Source organism: Cnephaeus nilssonii, assembly GCF_951640355.1.
Source record: "Cnephaeus nilssonii genome assembly, chromosome: 13".
In the NCBI taxonomy this organism is placed as follows: Eukaryota; Metazoa; Chordata; class Mammalia; order Chiroptera; family Vespertilionidae; genus Cnephaeus; species Cnephaeus nilssonii.
In genome coordinates, this window is record NC_137084.1 from 33,153,715 (window position 1) to 33,176,726 (window position 23,012).

At 39.8% G+C, this 23,012-nt stretch overlaps 1 protein-coding gene across 2 annotated transcripts in view; it reads left to right on the forward strand.

Moving 5' to 3' along the window:
• Window positions 1–1,800, forward strand: part of COPB1 (COPI coat complex subunit beta 1) — a 31,882-nt gene extending 30,082 nt beyond the window's left edge. For both annotated transcript variants that reach the window (XM_079787852.1, XM_079787853.1), the window contains exons 21-22: window positions 657–812; window positions 1,446–1,800. In XM_079787852.1, coding sequence (XP_079643978.1) covers window positions 657–812; window positions 1,446–1,505 — 216 coding nt within the window. In that variant the 3' untranslated portion in view covers window positions 1,506–1,800. The remainder of the gene's footprint in view (window positions 1–656; window positions 813–1,445) is intronic.
• Window positions 1,801–23,012: the final 21,212 nt, after the last annotated feature.

The window sequence follows — 23,012 nt, forward strand, 5'->3', positions numbered from 1 at the left end:
TGCCTTGGTCTAATGCCTTGGCAGGGCCTGACCAAATGATAAGGCCCACGGGCCAGATGTTCCCCACCCCTGCTCCACTGGAACATATCAGCCAGCTTGTTCCTAGTGCAGTGACCTAACTGAATAGTCAAATTAGTTTTTCTTTTCAATCTTCTCCCTTTCAGCTAAAGGCTTTTTCCAAAATAGTTTTATTGTGAAATATCTGCTAATGTAATAATATTAATTTTATCAGTAAAAGGCTATTTGCTGCTAGGAAAGTACCATTTAATTAATATATTACTGAGTCCAACAGCTATTCAAATAACTATTATATGCCCAATACTTTGTGAGCTGTTGGATATACAATAATGAAAAAAAGTTAAGTCTCTTCCTTCATGGAGCTTAAGGTCTGATGTAGAAGGAAAAACAACTATAAATAGAGGCTATATAAATACAAATTGGTATAAGTGCTATATCTTTAAAGTCAGGTTTATATAGACATGGTAAAATACACACTGTTTTCATGTATAGTGCCATAAATTTTGACAAATTCATGTAGTCTTATAATCACCACCATATGATAACTACCACATAATTTATCTATGCTCTTTGGTCTTGCTTATGTGTAAGTTTTTTAGAAATAGTGAAGTAGTGTATTTATCACAAATTATTTCCAGGCACTTTCTGGTTACTGTGGCTTTATGGCAGCCAACCTCTATGCTCGTTCCATATTTGGAGAAGATGCACTTGCAAATGTCAGCATTGAGAAGCCTATTCAACAGGGACCAGAGGCTCCTGTTACTGGCCACATAAGAATTCGTGCAAAAAGTCAGGTAACAGTTGCTGTTTTAAAAATATATTTTTATTGATTTCAGAGAGGAAGAGAGAGGGAGAAAGATAGAAAACATCAATGATGAGAATCATTGAACAGCTGCCTTCTGAATGCCTCCGACTGGAATCAAACTGTGATCTCTTGATTCTTAGGTTGATGCTCAACTACTGAGCCACACTGGCCAGGCAACAATTGCTTTTTTTGAGTTCATCTCTGAACAAAAGGATGGAGACTTTAAGTTTTTCTTATTTCTATATGTAATTTTCTCTGTCATACTAATGTTTTGTGCATTAGGTGCAAATGTATTCTCTGAATAGAAATACAACTTCTGTTTTATTAAAATGGCTCACCTTTTGGGCCTTTCATTCTGGGTATTTGCTTAAAACCAGATTGATTCCTATGGGTTATTTGTGAAATGGGTTCTTCAAAGGTTTTTGAAATCTCAGCTACAAATCTACTGACTGTTTGTAAATCTAGCACTAATAGTATGTAATAACTAAGTTTTTGTTGATCTGTACTCCTTGATTTCATTGTTGAATGTGGTGTTATTGAATGGGGGCTTGTTAAGATAGAATTACCTACTGGTTTTACATAGTTTCAATAACTATAAAAATTTTTGTGTTCTTGTTTACAGGGAATGGCCTTAAGTCTTGGAGATAAAATCAACTTGTCTCAGAAGAAAAATAGTATATAAGAATAAACAAAAAGTCCTTGCAGCTTTATAGTTAAAATTTAGGTATGGGCTTACTGTACTCCAACATCTTTTGTACTTTCATGCTTTATGTTATATAGAATCTTGAGTTCATGCTGAATGCATTCCAGCCAATAATTTATAGCCTTTCCCTTAAATCAAGATTGAGTTTAAAATTATAGTTTGTCTTTTGTCTTAACAGTTATGAATGCTGTCTTCAAAGTATATAATGTTCTCACATATACCAAGACCATTTTCACAATAAACAGATCTATTTCTAAATCTTTTGTTATTTTATAAATAAATATACAATTACATAATTTCAGTCATATTGCGATGGATTTCTTTTAGTTGGGTTATAAATTTCTATTATAAATTTACTTTGAGTTGTGTATATGTGAACTTCATTAAGATAATTTACAAATCCAATGATATGAAATGAGACAGGTCTTAATTTACTTGCTTGATTTTTACTTATTTAATATTCTGACATCAATATCTCTAAAAATGCCTTATCTATAATAATAAAAGCATAATATGCTAATTAGACCCAACATCCTTCTGAACGAAGCCAAGACTGCGAGGGAAACCCGGGTCCTGGGTGCCTGCTGGAGGCTGGAGGGAAGCCTGGGTCCCTGGTGCCTGCCAGTAGCCGCAGGGAAAACCAGGTCTCCGGTGCCTGCCAGCGGCCGCAGGGAAAACCAGGTCGCAGGTGCTGGAGTGAAAACCGGGTCCCGGGTGCCAGAGGGAATCTGGTGCCAGCAGCGGGGGGAAGGAAGACCTACTCTTGCATGAATTTCGTGCATCGGGCCTCTAGTTGTATTATAAAGGACTTTTCTCTGGAATTTAGCTTCAGGAAAAAAATAGCAAATAACTTGAGAAGACAGACCCATCATAAGTTTAAAAGAGCATTTGAATTCTGACTGAAATAAACATACTATTCTAATTATCCTGAATTGTAATAAAAAATAGATAACCCAAAGTAGACATTTACCTTGGAAATAGATTTTATTCATTCACATTTAGCTTTGGGTGTTCTTTAATATTTGTTAGGAATTAAATTGGTCCAGCCAGTTATTGAAGCTGCACTGGATGAATTCATCTCCAGAGGATTCAAAAAGCTGTTCTCCTCGCCTTACTCCTTCCATTTTCTCACTCTACACAGGCTGGGCACCATCACCTGCCATTATGATTCCAAACGCTTTTCTGAGCCGAATTCTGAACCATTATACTTTGTCTTCCAATTAGGCTTCAGGCTTCATTTAGGATCAGGGTGAGTCCATAGATAAGGTCTGTGAAGGAGTGAAAGCAGCATCTCCTATTTCAGCACCTGAGAGAGGATGGAATGATTTGTTTGGATTGGAATGGAGATTGATACCTTGAAGTCATAAACTTTGAAGCCACTTGCTTATTTAATCAGAACTGGAGGATTACCAGGCATTTGAGACTCTAGAGCATTGAAATTTCAAAGCAAAGTCAGTGGCTACCCAATGAAAGATACTAGGATTGTAGAAGAGTGTCATTTTGATACTTTGAGTCAAGGTCTGGGGATTTGTGATGAAAGCAGAGAAACTGATGTGGCTTTGTTTGGATTAGGTCATTTCCCAAAGGATGTTTGTTCCATTGAACTTGAGCTTTCTTGATGTCATTAGGTCTTTTGGGAGAAAAAGGATCCATAGTCAAGTAAGTTTGAGAAAAGCTTTATGCTGTGCTATACTGGGGATTCACCGTGTACATTAGCGTACTACAAATTCTGAGAGGTCCTTGAGGAAGGAACGCAGATTAGTTTGGTTTTACCCATCATATCTTAATCTCACTTGACTAGGGAATTCTTTTTTCATAGAACACCTATTGACAATATATAGGACAATAAAAATGACATCATGTTAAAGATTTTGGTTTTTGTATTCATAATCAATTTGTGTTGCATTTAAGATCTCAAGAAATTCCCCGGGTCCGGGTGAGGCCGTGGGCCCCTGGATCCGGGTGAGCCTGGCCCCGGGTCCGGGTGAGGCCGTGGGCCCCTGGATCCGGGTGAGCCTGGCCCCGGGTCCGGGTGAGGCCGTGGGCCCCTGGATCCGGGTGAGCCTGGCCCCGGGTCCGGGTGAGGCCGTGGGCCCCTGGATCCGGGTGATGCTGGCCCCGGGTCCGGGTGAGGCCGTGGGCCCCTGGATCCGGGTGAGCCTGGCCCCGGGTCCGGGTGAGGCCGTGGGCCCCTGGATCCGGGTGAGCCTGGGTCCTGGGTCTGGGTGAGGCCGTGGGCCCCTGGATCTGGGTGAGCCTGGGTCCCGGGTTCGGGTGAGGCCGTGGGTCCCTGGATCCGGGTGAGCCTGGGTCCTGGGTCCGGGTGAGGCCGTGGGCCCCTGGATCCGGGTGAGGCCACGCGACCCTGGGTCTGGGAGAGGCCACGCGCCCCTGGGTCCGGGTGAGGCCATGCGCCCCTGGGTCCGGATGAAGCTGAATCCTGGGTCTGGGCGAGGCCGTGTGCCCCTAGATCCGGGTGAGGCTGGATCCCGGGTCCGGGTGAGGCCGTGGGCCCCTGGATCCAGGTGAAGCCGTGCCCCTGGATCCGGCCGAGACCAAACCAGAGGGAGTCGGACCTGCATTACCACCATTTGTCCACCATCCAGAGCTGAGGGGTCAGTGCCGACATGTACTCATAAGGAACTGGTGGACATTGATATTGGGTCTCAAAAGAACTGTTGGTCCAGAAAGAAACTCACTACAGACTGATTCATTTGCCTGTCAGCATAACTATTATTGCTCGCCGCACATTCAATTCTTATAAGTATATCTCTAGTGACACATGATTTCGCTCATCTAGGGGAAATGATGAACAACATAGACTGATGAACAAAAACAGAACCAGAAACAAGGAGGCATCGATCGGACTATCGGGCCTCAGAGGGAGGATAGGGGAGGGTGGGGGGAGGGGGGAGAAATCAACCAAAGGTCTTGTGTGCATGCATATGAGCCTAACCAATGCTTAAGTTCAACAGAGGGTTGGGGCATCCATGGGGAGGGGTGTGGGATGGGAATGGGGGGATGAGGACAAATATGTGACACCTTAATCAATAAAGAAATTTAAAAAAATAAATAAATAAATTATGCCTCTCTCTGTCCTAGAACAGCGGTCACCAACCGGTGGTCCGCGGACCACTGGTGGTCCATGGGGTCCGAAAGGTTGGTGACCGCTGTCCTAGAATATGTGTTGATAACGCTAAGAAAATTGCCTGCCTAACATATTCAGGCCATTTTTGTTGGGATCGAATTGGCTCACATTGCCATTTTCTTAAATTTATAAATAGAACAAAGAAAGAAGTTAACACAGTTGTCATATCTATACTACATTAAGCAGTTTACTTCATTAGCATTGTATTAGCTTTGTGCATCTAATGTAAACTGAGTTGGATAGCAGTACTGTTTAGAGAAGCTGTTTACACTGTGCTCTCTTAGGATATAATACACGTCTAAAGACTGTAGCTGCTCACATTAGAAGATATTGTATAATTAGGACCATGATGTCTGGTAAGAGAATAAACATAGTATCTGACACCAAGTGAGGGCATCCTCTTATATAATAAAAGGCTAATATGCAAATTGTCCCCATGGGTGGGAGTTCAACCGACTGGGAGTTAGACGTGCGCTGACCACCAGGGGGTGGCACAGAACACAGCAGGCATTGGCTATGCAGTGCTGGCAGGGGGCAGCATTGGAGATGCTGCCATCCTGATGGGGCCTGACGAGAGCAGGACTGCAGCAGGATGGTGGAGCAGGTGAGTGGGCTGCGCCAGGCCAAGGTGGGTACGAGCAGAGGCCCCAATCGCCCCGCTGGTCGCCCCACAAATGGGCCCTGATCACCACCCAGGCCTAGGGACCTTACCTGTGCATGAATTTCATGCACTGGGCCTCTAGTCTTACCTAATAATAGACAAACATGTAAATTGACTGTACCTCTGTTACGCCAACAGCCAATCAGAAGTGAGTTCGCAAATTAACCCAACAATGATGGTTAATTTGCATATGCAGGCCGGGAGGGGCGGGACGCCTACTATGAGAGGGAGGGGGGGGTGGCGGAGGGAGCTACAGGAGCGGTGCTCCAGCCGGGAGCGAGGACTTGCAGGCTCCCCGAGTGGCCCAGGAGCAAGGACTTGCAGGCTCCTGGGCGGCCGGGAGCGAAGCCAGGGGAAGGAAGGCCTATTGCACGAATTTCATGCACTGGGCCTGTAGTAATATATAAATGTATTGAATGAATTTACCTATGTCTTATGAGACATCAGTGGCCCTTATATTTTGCTGTCATGACACTAGAGGGAGCTCTATGCAGCTTTATTTGGGGATTAGAAGTGATGGTGTTCAAAGTTGTCATAAGAAGAAAACAGGTAAATTTATTAGCAAGATTGACATTAGTGATATTTTGCTAGCTACAAGAAACTTCGTGATTTATAAATAACATAGGAGACAAAAGAACTCATTTCAGGATTTCTAAAAAGGCAAGAGAATCAAAATACAGGGTATCCCCCAAAAATGTATACACAGCTGATAGCTCAATCGATGTTTCTTTTCAGGTTTAACCCATTGGAATTATTATTCAAAGTGTGTATATATATATTCTGGGGACACCTGTATTTTTAGAACCTCAATATCAGATGTGAAATATCTGTGCTATGTATTGGCTAAGTTTTACTGGTGACCTTCTCCTTCCACACTGATAAATATTCTTAGCTAATAATTTATAGCCTTCCCCTTAAATCAAGATTCAATTTTAAAATTACAGTTTTTTAAAAAATTAATTAAATTATGGTTTTTCTTAACAGTTCTAAATGCTCTTCTCAAAGTAGAATTGGGTCTATCAGCTCCCTGCCTACTGCCCTCTCCAAAACTCTTAGTATATCATCAGTGTTACCTGTCTTGCTCCCTGAGCTCTACTCTTCACCCTTAAGATTTCAGGAGCTTAAAGAGTTAACTAGCTATAGTGCAGAAGTTCAGTTCAGAATAAAAAAAAGCATGGAGTCTCTGAAGCATAGTAACCTCCATCTTGTATAAAACTGCTGTTTGAATTCTCTGCTATTGTTAGTCCCTAGTCCTGTAAACTCTGTCATTGTAAACTCTGTCACTTTAAGACAGTCTCTTATTCTATAAAATGACTTTGTTTTCAGTTTAAATAATAGAAAAAAAATAAACTTAACTGTCTGACCTTGCAAGCTAGCCATCCAATGTAATAGACTAATATAGACTAATACTGATAATAATTCCCATATTCTTATGGCAAGTACTAACTAATTATGTATTCAAGGTTACAACTGTCTGTAACAATAACTCACACAGAGCTCTTTGTAATATCTGCAAACAAAGAAGCTCAAAAAGTATTAATACAGGAAACTTCCTGTATGTGTTGCTCAGAGATTTGGGAGAGACACCTCCCTCTGGGCCGCGTGCAATAAACGGCTCCTAATTAATTGGGTCATTAAGGTGCCTTGTATCTCGCTCATTGTTTTACGATACTACATCTCTATCTGCCACTTATTTGTTGCATGGTCTTAGATGATGGTAAATAGCTAATTTATTTAATGCTTATATATGGCAGGCATAACACTAAGTGCTTTTTCAATGTCATGTATAATCCTCCCAATCACTCTATGAGGCAAATATTATTATACCCCAAAATAGGTATTGATAAGCAAATAATGTTAAGTATATCCAGTGTGTAAGTATATACAGAGGATAAGTTACTTAGTATTAATTAAGGCTTAACAGGTATAAAGCCAGGATGCCTAAAACTAAAGCCCTTGCATCTAGTCACTCATTGCCACCACTTCCCTTTGTGCCTCTTTTCCACATTTATACAGTGCTTATAATGTTTGCTTCATAAAGGTGATATGAGGGACGAAATAATATAATGTATTATGACTATTTGGTACATAATAAATTTCACTCCAATTCTCCCATTCACCTTCCTTCCTTACAGAGAAAATGGAAACCTTTTCTCTTCATACCTCCCTAAGAATTTAGGTCCTGACCTAGCCAGTTTTGCTCAGTGGATAGAGCGCCGGCCTGTGGGCTGAAAGGTCCCGGGTTTGATTCCAGTCAAGGGCACATACCTGGATTGTGGGCTCAATCCCCAGTGCGGGCATGCAGGAGGCAGCTAATCAATGATTCTCTCTCTTCATTGATGTTTCTATCTCTCCTCCCTTCCTCTCTGAAATCAATAAAAATATTTTTTTAAAGAAAGAATTTAGGTCCTAATTTTATGCTGTTACTTGAATGCTTTGTTTTTAAAACCAGTAACTTAATTAAAAGAAACTTCATTTCTCTAGAACTCTTTGAGGTATGATTGCCCTTGACTTTGTAAAAGTGTTTATCGTGTCAATTTTTAAAGTAGCTCTTGACACTTTTGCTTTATCAACTACTGTTAGCACAGCTACATGTAACTGCACAACCCATTTACCTCATGGCCTCTGATGAACATACTGGTTTTGTTTCCTTTCAAAATGACAACCAAATGACTGATTCTTTATCAGTTGAGCACAGAAATAAGTGCATCCAGGTAAGAGTAACAATGTGATATTTAGAGTTGCTCACTCTAATCAAGTCACTTCTATTAATCAGATCACTTTTTCTTTTCTGTACCATGGCAGGGTCTCTAAGAAGTCAGTTATGCAGTGACAAAAAACTGCAAATGGGATTTCTGCCTTTTATCTGGGGTTCCCTGTATAAGTGGGATTCTGAGAAAACTATGTATTTTGAATAAATGTAAAACCAACGAGATATAAAAATGAAATACAGTCTGGTGGGCTGAAACAGCCCTGAATGATTCTTCCTAAATTTAACCTCAGTTCTCTAAGTAGCTTTCTGAAAATAGGTGTATCTGTCTGGGCTTATCTCCTTATTTGCAAAATGAAATAATTCAGTTAACTGACCTCCAGGGTTTTTGGCTTAAGAAATTCATACTTGAAGGCCTTCCATTTTTACAGCTACCTTTCAACAAAGTTTATAATCAACTGGAATATCTCCACCTGGATATTCCCCACATATACCTCAAAATCAGCATGAGTGCCCTGGCCAATGTGGCTCAGTTATAGAGTTGTTCCATACACCAAAAGGTCTCAGGGCACATACTTAGGTTGTAGTTTGTTGTTTTTTTAAATATATATTTTATTGATTTTTTACAGAGAGGAAGAGAGAGGGATAGAGAGTTAGAAACATCGATCAGTTGCCTCCTGCACACTCCCTACTGGGTATGTGCCTGCAACCAAGGTACATGCCCTTGACCGGAATCGAACGCGGGACCCTTGAGTCTGCAGGCCGACGCTCTATCCACTGAGCCAAACCAGTCAGGGCAAGGTTGTGGGTTTGATCCCCAGTTGGGGCGCGTATGGGAGGCAACTGATTGATGTATCTCTCACATTGATGTTTCTCTCTTTCCCTTCCTCCCTCTCTAAAATAAAAAATAAAATAAAAACATAGAGAACAAAATTTTTAATCAGCATGAAATGCAACTTTACCATGCCCCTCAAATTTGTTCCTCTGCTGTATTCTCTGTGTGGTCACATAGGCTAGAAATCCTGTAGTCACCCTTAACTCTACCCTAACCCCTATATCTCATCAGACGCCAAGTTCCATTTTCTTCCAAGTATTTTTCTAAACGTTTTTTGCTACTCCTACTAAGATTGCCCTGGTTTGGACTCTTGTCATCTTTATTCTGGTCTACTGCAGTGGCTTAACCATAAATTTCACATGTAATTCTAAAATTAAAGCCTATGTTTCATCTTGACCACATGCAACAGTAGCTATACAAATCCTTGACCTGTTCAGGCTCTTCCCTAGTGATACCATTTCGGAAGACATACTTAACAAAAGAAAAAAGTCCAAATATTTTAATAATGAAAATTGAAATGATTATGACAACCCAAAATGAGTATCAATCCAAATGGTATTCTGTGTGTGTATATATAGTGTGTGTGTGTGTGTATCAAAGTACCCAGCAAATACTAGATGCTCAATAAATATTGAGTGACCAAATGAATAAAAAATGTAGCTATAAAGATAATGGTGTGGATTAAATTATACTGTGGACCTGTGCCCATGAAATAATGTTAGGTGGGAAAAAAGACATCATTCTATAAGAGTGCCTCTTACATTAAGATGAATCAGGATATGTTATAGATAGTCTCTCCAAGTGAATTAAAAAATCAAAATATACCAGTTATATCACTAGAACATCTTGAAAAGTGCTGTCTATCCTCATAGATTACTGGTGTGGCTAAGATATTTCATTGGCCACAGTTCCTGATTTTAGCTCTAGTGATTTTTAGATCTGTGATATTGATCTCTTGGGCTTCTAAGTTGCTGAAACGCCAGCTTCTGGGCCCACCCAGATAGCTGGCGGCATCCTCCCCTAAGTAAGCACTGCATTCTCTTATAACAGGGTGGGTCCTGAATCTACTGCCCAGGATTTCAGCCAGGACAGTGGGGAAATGCCTTGTGGCTCAAGGCGTCTGTCTGGGAAAATTACTGAATTCTACTAAGCTACCCAAACCATTTCTTAAAGCCCCACTACATTAAAAAGTGAATTTAATGAATCATAATCAAAATGTTTCTCTTTCTATGAAGTCGTTTCACTTTTTAAAAAACAACAACCTGTACTTTGTTACTCATGCTTTGAGTAAAGGTATGACTGTAAGGAGTGTGGGTTTCAAACTATCTGCTGGTACACTGGGATTCCACAAACAAGACCGATGTGTTCCCACAGCTAAAATCAAATCTTGGTGGTCTTTTTCCCAGGTCCAATAAAAGTTGGTAGATAGAATTTTGTCAATTGTATGTTTCTTCTCTGTAAATGTTTTTGATGCATTAATACCTGCTACCAAATTTAAAAGGTTATAAGGAAGCATTCTGGAAATATTTGGCCAGCTGAATATTCTTGGACTAATAGCTGGTCTTTGTGGCCATGTGTATTCCTGGTGGTTTTATATTATATACATATATTTTCTGCTAGTAAATTGTTCCTTGTTCATCAAATTGAATTAAATGTGTAATTATCATAGGCAGCAAAGGCCAACTTGATTTCTAGGTGCTCCACTCCTGGACTAGGAGTGCAAAATATAAAATCCAAATAGTCTTATGTAATTTGTACAGATCATACACTCATAGGCACTACTTACTTTAATGAAAATAACCCTTGGTAATGAAAGTACAACTCTAAGTTCAGGTAATCCCTGGCTTATTTCTTCAATATAATGACTTCTGGAAAAGCCCTGGGAGAGTGGGGCCTGGTTTTGGGCACTCAACCTGTAATTAAGACTCCTCCCTTATTCCCTAACCTAAGGCACAAGTTGGGACTTTCTAGAACCCTTTCTGCCTGATAATACCTGCTCTAGGTCTAGTGCTGTGCTATGTCCTGAAGTTACTAAGGATAAAATACAGTTTGGTGGGTATTTGAAGAGCACATAAACACCTAATCAGAGTACTATTTAATAAGTCTTAGAAAAATGTACCAGCTTCTGTGAGAGTACAGAAAAATGGTGACTATCAGAAGGAAGTCAGGCAAGGTTTCACAAAGCGGTGACGTTTGAACTAAGCCTTGAAAAGCATGAATATGCCCACTGAATGTCAGATAAGATACAGGGAGAAGGGATGGAGAAGCAATTGCAGACATAAAACAGTGCAGGTATAGTCACCGGTGTGTGGCACAAGAGAGGTGGGTTCTACTCAGCATAGGATGTGCTGGGAGCAATGCAGATGGTGAGGCTGGAAACAATAGACGAGGGTTGGGATCAGGAAAGAAAGGCTGGGGCACTTGACCTTTATCTTGTGGGAATGAAGAACTACTAAGGAATTTTAGCAGATAAGTGAAACAATGAAATTTACATTTAGAAAAACCTCTGGCTACATTTTGGAGACTAGATTGAAGGTGTGGGAAACCAGTTAGGAGCTTGCTGTAGAAGTCAAATTCAAGAATTGTTTTGAGCCTGGCCAGAGTGGCTCAGTTGGTTGAGTGTTGTCTTGTGCACCGAAAGTTTTCCAGTTCAATGTCTCTGTCTCTCCCTTCTTCTCTCTAAGCATGTCCTCTGTGAGGATTTTAAAAAAAAAAAAAAGAAAGAATTGTTTTGACAGCATGCAAGTGGGATTGGGGGGGGGGGGCAGGGGGCAGATACATGGTGGGAGCAGGAAGTAGAGGACAGGGAGAAGCCTTAAAAATGTTACAGGTTTGGGGGTGAACAATAAATAATTTATTTTATATATATATATATATATATATATATATATATATATATATATATATATATATATATATATATATATTTTATTTCAGAGAGGAAAGGACAGGGGAGAGAGAGATAGAAACATCAATGATGAGAGAGAATCGTTGATTTGCTACCTCCTGCACTCCCCCTACTGGGGATCGAGTCCGCAACCCAGGCATGTGCCCTTGACCAGAATGGAACCTGGGACCCTTCAGTCTGCAGGCTGATGCTCTATTCACTGAGCCAAACCAGCCAGTGCAACAATAAAGAATTTAAATTAAAAAACAAACAAACAAACAAAAACAACCAAGTATAGATAGTGATATCAGTATCTGGCTCAAAATCCAGAGAATTCAATGCAGTGTTCCACTTAGATTCATTAGAATATAGTAAATAAATTAAAGGACTTTATGAAAAGTTCTTTTGCAGGATGATAGACTGATTCAAACCAATATTTATTGAGTATTTACTGTGTGCCAGCGACTATGAAAGATCTGGAGATACAATCTGGAGATAAAACAGAGTCCCTGGTGCCTTTCAAGTTTAATCTAGTGGGGAGGCTAAAGTATACTGTTAAATAAAATATGAATAATTACCAAAAAAAATAAATAAATAAAATGTTACAGGTTTCCCGGCCAGTGTGATTCAGTGGTTGAACATTGACCCATGAATTAAGAGCTTCAATTCCCGGTCAGAGCACATGCCCAGGTTTCGGGCTCCATGCCTAGTAGGGGGTGTGCAGGAGGCAGCCAATCATAATGTTTCTCTCTCATTGATGTTTCTATCTCTATCCCTCTCCTTTCCTGTCTCTCTAAAAATCAATTAAAATTTGTTTATAAAAAAAGCTACAGGTTTCTCAAAGGGCAAATGATGCTCAGATAAGCAGGTAGGGTTACCAAATCTGTCTTTCCTCATGTATGAAATGGGAACAGTTATCTTTCCCCCTCCTGTCTTAAGGGGTTACTGAAATGGCAATGAAATGTAAAGGTGTGTCATAGTGATCTTTATCCATAAAACAAATACCATGAGGTTGAATGATATGAAATTGCCTCTTTTATAGCTAAAAAAAAAAAAATCAAGTATCAGCAATTTCAGTGATTCAACCACATAGTTTGTGGATTAGTTTTCCCCTGTTACTTCCTGTCTTCTTTTCAACCATATCATTGCCTTTCTTTCTTTCTTTTTTTTAAAGATGAGCAATACATTTCATCAAGGGGGTTTCCAGAAATGTTAAGAAAGCAAGTATGGTAGAAAAGTGTACAGGCTTTGAAGTCAGATAAACCTGGAATCAGCTTTACCCCTGTAATTTATTAACTATGATCTTCATTAAGTTACTCTGTTTCAGCCTTATTATTTTCATCTGGAAAATGAAAATAATGCCTGTCTTGCAGTGTTATTAAATGAGAACATTCATGACTTGTTTGTGTGTGGCGTGTAAAAGGTGCTGAATAAAAGTTAGTTTCAACTGTTTCTTACTCCACCCCTTCCTTTTTTTTTTCCTTTTTTTTTTCACTTGTTCACATGTTTGGTATAGAATTCTAGTTATCTGCTTCCTTGTGTCCCAGGAAAGCAGAGTTAATAGCTACATACCAGGGATTTTGGTGTGTATCAGAAATGTTCAGCTGTCATAATCTTAGGCCAAAATATCTTAAACTAAGTGACCATTTATACTATCAAATATCATTCCATGGAATTGCTTTAGTGCACAATTTGTGTCAAGTTTTTCTGGAAAGCCACAAGTCTCATCACTTTTCACATAATTCAGGAAGTCCTAATTTAGCCCAGACTTCTAATAAATTCATGCATACAGACTGTGTCATATTCCCCTGGAAATGACATCACATTTGTGTGTGTGTGTGTGTGTGTGTGTGTGTGTGTGTGTGTGTGTGTGTGTGTGAGAGAGAGAGATAACTGTTCGCAAAGGAAAAATCTACTTGAAATAGTATGTATGCCCTTATATTCCCGACTGAATCCACCCCCAAAAGGTGAACTCACAATTGCCAACCCTCTATGCTGCTGGGTCCAAGTAGCACAACTGGGTTTCTGTCTCTGTTTCCCATTTTAACATTTTCTCTGATGATGAGTTCTGCTTTTGCATTAAATCAGTGGTTTTGTTTTTGAGCTCCTAGTTTGTGCAAGCCCTATTCTTCTCACAGCATGTGTATGACAAACAGGACAGACAAAATCTTGGCACTCATGAGCTTTCATTTTTGTGACAACAATCAAATAAGATATTTTCAGAGTGGATGAGTGCTATCCAGGAAATAAATAGGCTAATGGGTAGGTGGCGGGTAACTTAGAAAGGGTTGTCAAGGAATGAGGTGAAAATGAGTTTGGCATATTTGAAGAACAAAATGGGATTTTTTCCTCTTTTTTGTGTGTGACAAAGGGATAAAGTGGTAGAAGATGCAGTAAATAAGCAGGGGACAGATAAAAATTACTCTCTGAGCTCTGGCCTCCAGCATCCCTGGGGGGTTGGATCTGTATCTAGCCACTGTATAGGACCTTCCTTTAAACCAGAAGTATTTCATCCAGAAGTATGCTCTGACTAACATTCTAACTCCATCTCTATTGCCAGGAACCTGGCTGCCTTGCCCTCCCCCACTGAATTTGCCCCTGACAGAAATCAACTCATAGTCTTTGATTTTCCACTACCTGATGGCCTTTTTTAACTTAAAAATTAATTACTCAGTACTGCTTGCTTATCAAGATAGAAAATGAAGAAAGGCAAAAATAAAATTAAAAAGTTATTTACAATCTCACCACCAGAGATAAATATTTGTTATTTTGGGGATATATAATTTCAGACATGTATTCATTTATATATATATTTTTAATCTAAATGTCATAATGTGACTTTATTCAATGACATAAACTTCTCTATCAACAAGTCAATGTCTGCTTATATGTTATTTTAAATAATTTGTCATGCTGATGATATACCACAATTGCTTCAACCCATTCACTGTTTCGAGTACTAATAAAATAATAATTATGATAATTATGACAGTTCATAGATGTTAAGAACACTGATAATTTTGCACATATTGTTTCTGAGGCAAAGACTGTTAAGTGAGTTGCCTAACATCACACAGATAATAAGTAACCGTCAATGGTGAAACAAGTCACATTTGCTAAGCGTGTACTGTAGGCTTGGCATGGTACTAGTCTCAGTAGCGAAAGAACTTCTGCTGTTTCTTTTAAATCCACTGGTTAAAACTCTGTAGCCCTTCAGTGACTGGTAGTGGGAGGAAGACTGCATATAATGGTGCAGAAGTGAGGCTGCTATTAGGATAAGGAAATGTATGCTGGACAGCCAAACTTTGACTGCCATTATTTTCTTGCCTTAGACTACAATCCAGCCTCAGTTTTTGGTGCCTCTCCAAGATGGCTCCTCCACTCTAAGCCCCTCACCTCTTACTTCCAGTGTCTTCATCTATAAAATTTGTATACCATGGTTTTTGGTGTTTTTTTTTTTTTTTTTTTACTGTTGCCTATTCAATACACTAGGGCCCAATCCTGGATGACCAAGTATCCAGGAATGAGGTGGGTCCCCACCAATGCCCTTTGAAAAAGTGAGGACAGAATCATCAGCATTTGGGATCATAAAGGAATGAGGAAAAAAGGAACTAGATATAATCTGTTTTTTCCTCAAAGTTATTGAAGGAAATAGGGGTGAAGGGGGTACGGTGGGGAATTCTCCAGCAGCCTCATTCAAGTATGGCAATGTCATTCAAGTGTGGTTTCCTGGGAGAGCTGCTCACAGGGGCCTCCATTGGCATTCTTGGCATTCCACATTGACATTAACCTATCACTACACTCCTATTACCTGCAAAATTTACTTCTCCTTTGAGGCTTATGCCATCCACCTTAGTCAATCAGACCTTCTGTCCTGGGACCATGACCCTTGAATAAGTGACACAGGAAAGGAAGAAATGATGGAGGTGAGGGGCTGTCTTTGAGGCTCATGCCATCTTCTATGCTTTCTTTGTAGTGGTCGACTTCTGACCAACCCAGTCCCTCAAGTCTTCTCTGCTTCAAGTCCTGCCATCACCCAGGCGACTTCATTATGCAAAGCTTTTAAAACACCCTAGCTTCCTTGTTCCACAATGTTGGTAACAATAACCAACCACCTCATAGCCATAGTCATACCCTTCTCAAGACCTGGCACTCCACTTTAGAGAGCTTAAATTCTAGTGTATTAAATCCCTGCCTGTAATCTCCTAGCTTCCTAACTCTCACTCTTTGACTCCTATCATACCTTCTCCTTGACCTCCTGGCCTTTGGCCTCACTGTTTTCTCCGAAGTCCATCACTCCCCTAAATATTTTGCTTCCTTCCCTATTCTCCCTTGACCTTGTAGTACAGCATGAAAACCAGCATTATCCTATTTCTACCACACCTATTCCTAAAAATCTAAACTCTGTATCAGTCCAATCATCTACCTTCTTCACTCCTATGCTTGGGCCCCTGAGCACAACCATGCAAATTGGCTCTAATGCAGCTGTGGTCATCTCTTCACAATAGGTATGAATTAATTAACTAACAAAACCGATTAGTCCATTCATTCATTTGCCAAATATTTACTTACCATCCATTATATGCCAGGCAGTGTGCTACTTGTTAAAGAGAAAACAGTAGACGGTAGACAAAAACAGACAACAGATACATTCCCTGCCTTCATAGAATTATAGTCTAGCAGCGGAGAGAGACCTTGTCCACTAATACAGAAATATATCATTATGGTCAAGAAGAGTGCTGCAAAGGGAAAAACTCCAAGTATTATAGAAGTATACCAGAGGAAGACATGCCCTAGTCTGAAGGACCAGGGAAGGCCTTCCTGAGAAAGTGACATTTAATTTCTGGCCTAAAGGAAGGGCTCAAATAAGCTAAGTGGAAGTAGAAGTGGAATGAAAGGTCTCTCCACGTAAAGGGAAGAGTGTGAAGGCCCTGAGACAGGAAAGAGGAAGGAAGTGAAAGTGGGCCTTGTGTATGGAGAGGTTTGAAGGCAAGGCTGAAGAAGTCAAGGTGAACCAGATCTTTGGGTCATTTTAAGAATTTTGAATCCTTAGGGTTTTATGCAGAGAATGACATTGTCTGGTTTGCCTTGTCTTTTAAAAGAGGTCAACCCATTTGTAGTGTGTTGAATTGGAGGTAGGTAAATCAGATAGAAACTGTTGTAATTGTCTACTCCAAGGCTGGTGGCTTAGTGGAGATAGATTTGAGAACCTTCTCCAAACTCCAAAAAGGCCCATTATCTACTTTTGATTCCTCCCACTTCCACCACCACTACCATCACTACCACCAATTTTGGCAATTGACTTGCTTCCTACTTCGTAGGAAACTGAAAATATCAGGTGTGAACTTCCTCAGTTTCCTGCTTCTACACCAACAAATTTAGCTGACTGCATGCCCTTCACCTTCTTCTTGCCAATCTCAGAGAAATAGGGTCAAGTCTCTTTTCTGAGGCCCATCACTCCCCCCTCTATGTTCTCCAGGACCAATAACAATGCTCTATTGCTTGTTTACTCCTTGTCCTGAAGCAAACTCAATTCTCTTTCAGTTAGAAAAGCAAAACCCACTAACCTCCTGTCACCCTAGATATTACCTTATCTGTCACCCTATCTCTTCTTCCCTTTATAACAAACTAGAGGCCTGATGCATGAAGATTCCTGCAAGAATGGGCCTTCCTTACCCTGGCTGCCAGCACCACCTTCGTTCTGGCCGGAGCTGCCTTTCTGCCTACCCATGCTGTCTAGAGGCCCAGAGCTGCTGGGGCGGTGCGGAACGCCTGCGTCATTGCCATGGAAACACAAGTGTCCCGCTCTGCCCTGGCCGTTTAGTGCCTGTGTATGCAAATTAACCCGCCATCTTTGTTGGGTTAATTTGCATACTCACTCCTGATTGGCTGGTGGGCGTCACGAAGGTATGGTCAATTTGCATCTTTCTCTTTTATTAGTGTAGATTATATATAGTCTATTCTCCCTATGTCAAAAATGGTGGTACTCACCAATATTCCATAGACCCCCCACATTTTCTAGCTCCTTTGACTTGCTTCCTACTTAGGCAGGCCTAGGCAACTAGTATCTCACTTTGGACCAAAACATAGAGTAGCTGGTAAGTGACCTTCCAATGAGTTCTTTAATTATGGAGGCAACTGTAGAGGGAGTTTTGTCTCCTAAAAATTACAACTTCAAGATGATGGAGCCTCCATTGCTCTGAGCTCTTAAGTGGCTGTGTAGAGCATAGAATGTAGGAAAGAAAGAAAACTTTGCTGTAAGTCACTGAAATTTAGGAATGGTTCGTTCCTACAGCATAGCCTATCTAACTAATGCATTTACTATCTCTACTTCCTCACCTCCAGAAGAATTATTTCTGACATAGTTTTTAGCCCTCAGATTCCTCCTCTCCATTGACAGTTTACTCAATCAAATGCCACCACAATTCTTTATTACTAAATTATCTAATTTGATTTCTCTGTATCATGTGACATAGTTGTCTATTCTCTTCTTGAAGCTTCTCTTCTGGCTGTTATGATACTAGCAGCTTTTGGCTTTCCTCCTACTATGTTTTGGAGGTAATAGGACTTTTTTCTTGTTCCATCAAAGTAGAATCAATGGCTGTAATCAAGTCGAACTCCCATTGAAAAAGACTCTATGGCTTTCCAATCTAAGTTTATTAAACTGACATTTGAGACACTCAACAATTTAGCCATAACCTATTTTTCCAGCTTTAGCTTCTATTCCCCTTTACACAGCTTACCCTTTACCCAAGAGGGGCTTGCTGAGCTCCTCCTCCTTCTGTTTCCTGTATCTGTCACATGCTTCAGTTTTGTTTCCTCCTTACAAATAATTTAGATATGTGTGCAAGGATGCTTGTATAAGGTTTGCTTATAATAGTAAAATTTTGGAAATGATCTAAATGTACATCTTTAGGATAGAATAAAGAAATTTTATAGACATACCACATCTGACATGCACTCTTTCTCACTGAAATAAGGAAATAAACCAAGAAAACAGAAGTCTCAACAAGGAAAGAAGACGAAGAGCACCTGGAAGGTGGCAGTGAAGATAAATCCTAGGATCACAGATTTGCACCAGGTATAAAGGGCAGCCAATTCTGATAAGAGCAAGGTGACTCAAAAGATTTATATTGTGGGCTATCACCAGGCTAAAACTGATGAAAACACTGGTACATGTGATCTCTCAAATAAGGGCATAATCTAAGAAAGGAAGATAAAAATTCTAGTCAACGAGGACTTCAATTCAAGACAAGGTGGGGAAATTTTTCTCAGAATGACAGGGAAGGAAAGTCCCAGGAGGGCTCAAGTACAAACAGTTCCAGCATGAAAACAAAGGTCCCCAAGAGGGATGTGTTTAAGAGAAACATTGGAACTGACAGATTACCTGATGCCATTGACCACAGAGAAAACTATAGTGAAAGATTATTGGAAGGTGTTAGAAGAGTTACCTGTAGGTAATTAGTGCAAAGAATATTTGCCAAATGAAAAATCAAGACGACTGTTAACTTTAGGAAAAACAAAGGTAGAAAGAGAAATATAATTTTGATATGCTTCAATGGTCAGCTGTCAATAACATTTGCATAGGGGTCATAATGTAAACGCTGAATACTGATTTAGCCCAAAGTAGTCCTATCGGGAGCATGGGGGAGAAGAAACAGAAGGGATGGGGATGTAAAAGAGCTAAATCCTAATCTACATAAAAAGAAGTAACTATATTATGTTTAAAATGGGTTAATCAAAGATAGCAATAAGAACATATTATTTAGGGAAAACAGAGATATATAAATGCCAAAAGAAAGAACTAGGACGGTTACCTCTTGGCAAAGGACTTGGGGGAATGGGCAGGGTTGGGGCAAGGCAAGAAATTATTGCTTTACTCTGAGGAGTGAGATTGGCAGGAAGATGGTTTCTATTTACCACTTTATATTCTCTTGTACTATTCAAAAAAATTTTTTTTTTACAATAAGCATGAATTGCTTTTATGTTTTTAATAAAAAATAATAAAGCTAATGTGCTGTATCTATTTTCTGTCTTTGGCATTTCCATCTCCAGGTTGTTGAGTCCATCACCAGTCCTCCCCATCTCCAGTCTCAAGCCCTGTGTGTGGGTTTGTCTCCTTTGTTTGAATGACAGTAGGGCAATAGCTCTGTGGTTTCTCTTCTCAATCAAGGCTCATCTCCGTTATCGGCAAACTCCTATCTTCATACCATCTCCAAAGGACAGGAAGCTGTGGCTCCCTCAGCCAAGTTAGCCATTGTCTTGAACACCAAGGAGCCTCTATCAGACCATGGCCTGCTGTGCAGTATATTTCTCTATTTTGAAGTTATCTCCCCCAACCCTTACCTTATTCACACTAAATAGTTCTTTCCATCTTTGTACCCCACCCCTAACTCCCGGAACAGGCATTTCCTGGAACACAATGCCATAACTATAACTAATTAAGTTTGTGTTTGGATCTCACATGAGAAAACACCCTGAAATCAACTTTGATATTCATAGTCTATGGTTAAAAACTGGAAGTGGCAAGTAAACCTACCCAACCTTTGCCCCAGACAAAGACATTATCTTTATTAGATGGATTAGGGTACAAATCTGCCCTCTGCTCTGGAGAAAGACACTTTCTCTGTCTTCTAAGACTGCTGTACAAACATCCTTGAAAAGATTGTCTAGAACAAAGTTGGTACAAGATATGCAGAAGTACAGTGGAGCATTGTCTCCCCAGACTGACCCATAGAAACTGTGATATAATAAACATTTGCTGTTTTAAGCCATTAAGATTTGGAGTAATTTGTTGTACAGCAATAGATATAAATACACTTACATATTTTTATTTCCAGTGCTCTTAATTCTTAGTGTAGACCTAGATTTTCACTTGGTATAATTTTCCTTTTGTCTGGAGTACTTTCTTTAACCTTCCTTCCAGTGCTGGTTTGCTGGTAATGACTTTTTAACTTTTTTTTTTTTTTTAATGTGTAAAGGTTTGTGTTTTTTTTTTCTTTTATACAGCTTTCTTGAGGTATAATGTACATATCACAAAATTGACCCATTGAAACTTTATAAATGCAATAATTTGGTAAATTAATAAAGTTGTGCATCTATCACCATAATCCAGTTTCAGAACATTATCATCTGTCCAAAAAGTTCCCTGATATCCATTCAGTAGTTAATCTACACTCCCACTCCAGACCTAGGCAACCACTTAATCTCTTTAAATTTGCTTTTCCTAGGTATTTCATAGAAATAGAATTACATATGTAGTTTTTGCTTCTGATTTCATTCACTTAGTTTTTCAGGTTCATCCATGTTGTAGCATGTACCAGGAGTTCGTTCCTTTTAAATACTGAATGATGTACCATTATATGGATATACCATATTTTATCTTTCATCAATTGAACATTTAGATTTTTTCCATTTCTGACTATAATGAATAATACTGCTATGAACATTTTCATACATTTTTGTATGGACATATATTTTCATTTATCTTGGATACATTCACAGAAATAGAATTGTATAATAATTTTTTTAATTTTTTTTATTAAGGTATTATATGTGTACATATCTTACCATTGCCCCCCCACCCCACTCCCATATATGCCCTCACCCCCCAGAGTTTTGCGTCCATTGGTGATGTTTATATGCATGCATACAAGTCCTTTGATTGATCTCTTATCTTCCCCACCTCTCCCTAACCTTCCTGCTGTAATTTGACAGACTGTTTGATGCTTTACTGCATCTATCTTTTTGTTCAAGTTTATAATGTTCTTTATTATCCATAAATGAGTGAGATCATGTGGTATTTTTCTTTCATTGACTGGCTTATTTCACTCAGCATAATGTTCTCCAATTCCATCCAGGTTGCTGCAAATGGTAAGAATTCCTTCTTTTTTATGGCAGCATAATATTCCATTGTGTAGATGTACCACAGTTTTCTGATCCAGTCATCTGCTGATGGGCACCTAGGCTGTTTCCAGATCTTAGCTATTGTAAATTGTTGTATAATAATTTTTGAAGAAATGGGCAAACTGTTTTCCAAAGTGGTTGTACCATTTTATATTCCCACCCATAGTGCATGAGGGTTCTGATTTTTGCACATCCTCACCAACACTTGGTATTATATATCTTTCTTATTATGCCCCTCTAGTGAGTGTATAGTGGCATCTCATATTTTCTTTTTATTGAAGTATAGTTGACATATACAATATTATATTAGTTTTAGGTGTACAACATAGTGATTTAATGTTTATCTGCCTTATAAAATGATCATCAGAATAAGTCTAGTAATTGTCGCCATACAAAGTTGTTACAATATTTATTGACTATATTCCCTATGTTGTACATTGTATCACTATGACATGTTTTATAACTGGAAGTTTGTATGTCTTATTTATCTATCTTCTTTTTGCCCATTTATAAATTGGGTTACTTTCGTTTATTATTGAACTAGAGGCCCGGTGTAGAAAATTTGTGCACTCAGGTGCAGGGGGTCCCTCAGCCTGGCCTGCGCCCTCTCACAGTCTGGGAGCCCTCGGGGGATGTCCGACTGACAGCCATCAGTCAGACATCCTTAGCGCTGCCGCAGAGGCGGGAAAGGCTCCTGCCACTGACTGTGCTCGCCAGCCGCGAGCCTGGCTCAGGGCTTCTGGCTGAGCGGTGCTCCCCCTGTGGGAGTGCACTGACCACCAGGGGCAGCTCCTGTGTTAAGCATCTGCCCCCTGGTGGTCAGTGCGTGTTATAGCGACTGGTAGTTCCACCTTTTGGTTGATTTGCATATTAGCCTTTTATTATATAGGATTGTGAGAGTTCTTTATTTATTCTAGTTACAAATCTTTTATCAAACATGTGATTTGCAAATATTTAATCCCAACCTAAGCCTTGTCTTTTAATTTTCTTAATGGTGTCTTTAATTTTGAAGTCCAATTTATCAATTTTTTCTATGGCTTCTGCTTTTAGTGCTGTATCTAAAAACTCATTTCCCAATATAAGACCAGGAAGATTTTCTCCTACATTTTCTTTTATAAGGCTTATAATATTAGCTCTTACCTCTAGGTCAGTGATGGGCAACCTTTTGAGCTTGGTGTGTCAAACTTTGCCAAAAAACTGAGCATAACTCGGGTAGTGTGTCACTTTGAGGAAAAAACTAACTCCAAGACTCTAGTCGCAAATGTTTCATCCTCAGGAGCAGCAAATGTTTCATCCTTGGCATGCGGCCGCGTGTCATCAGAAATGGCTACGCGTGTCA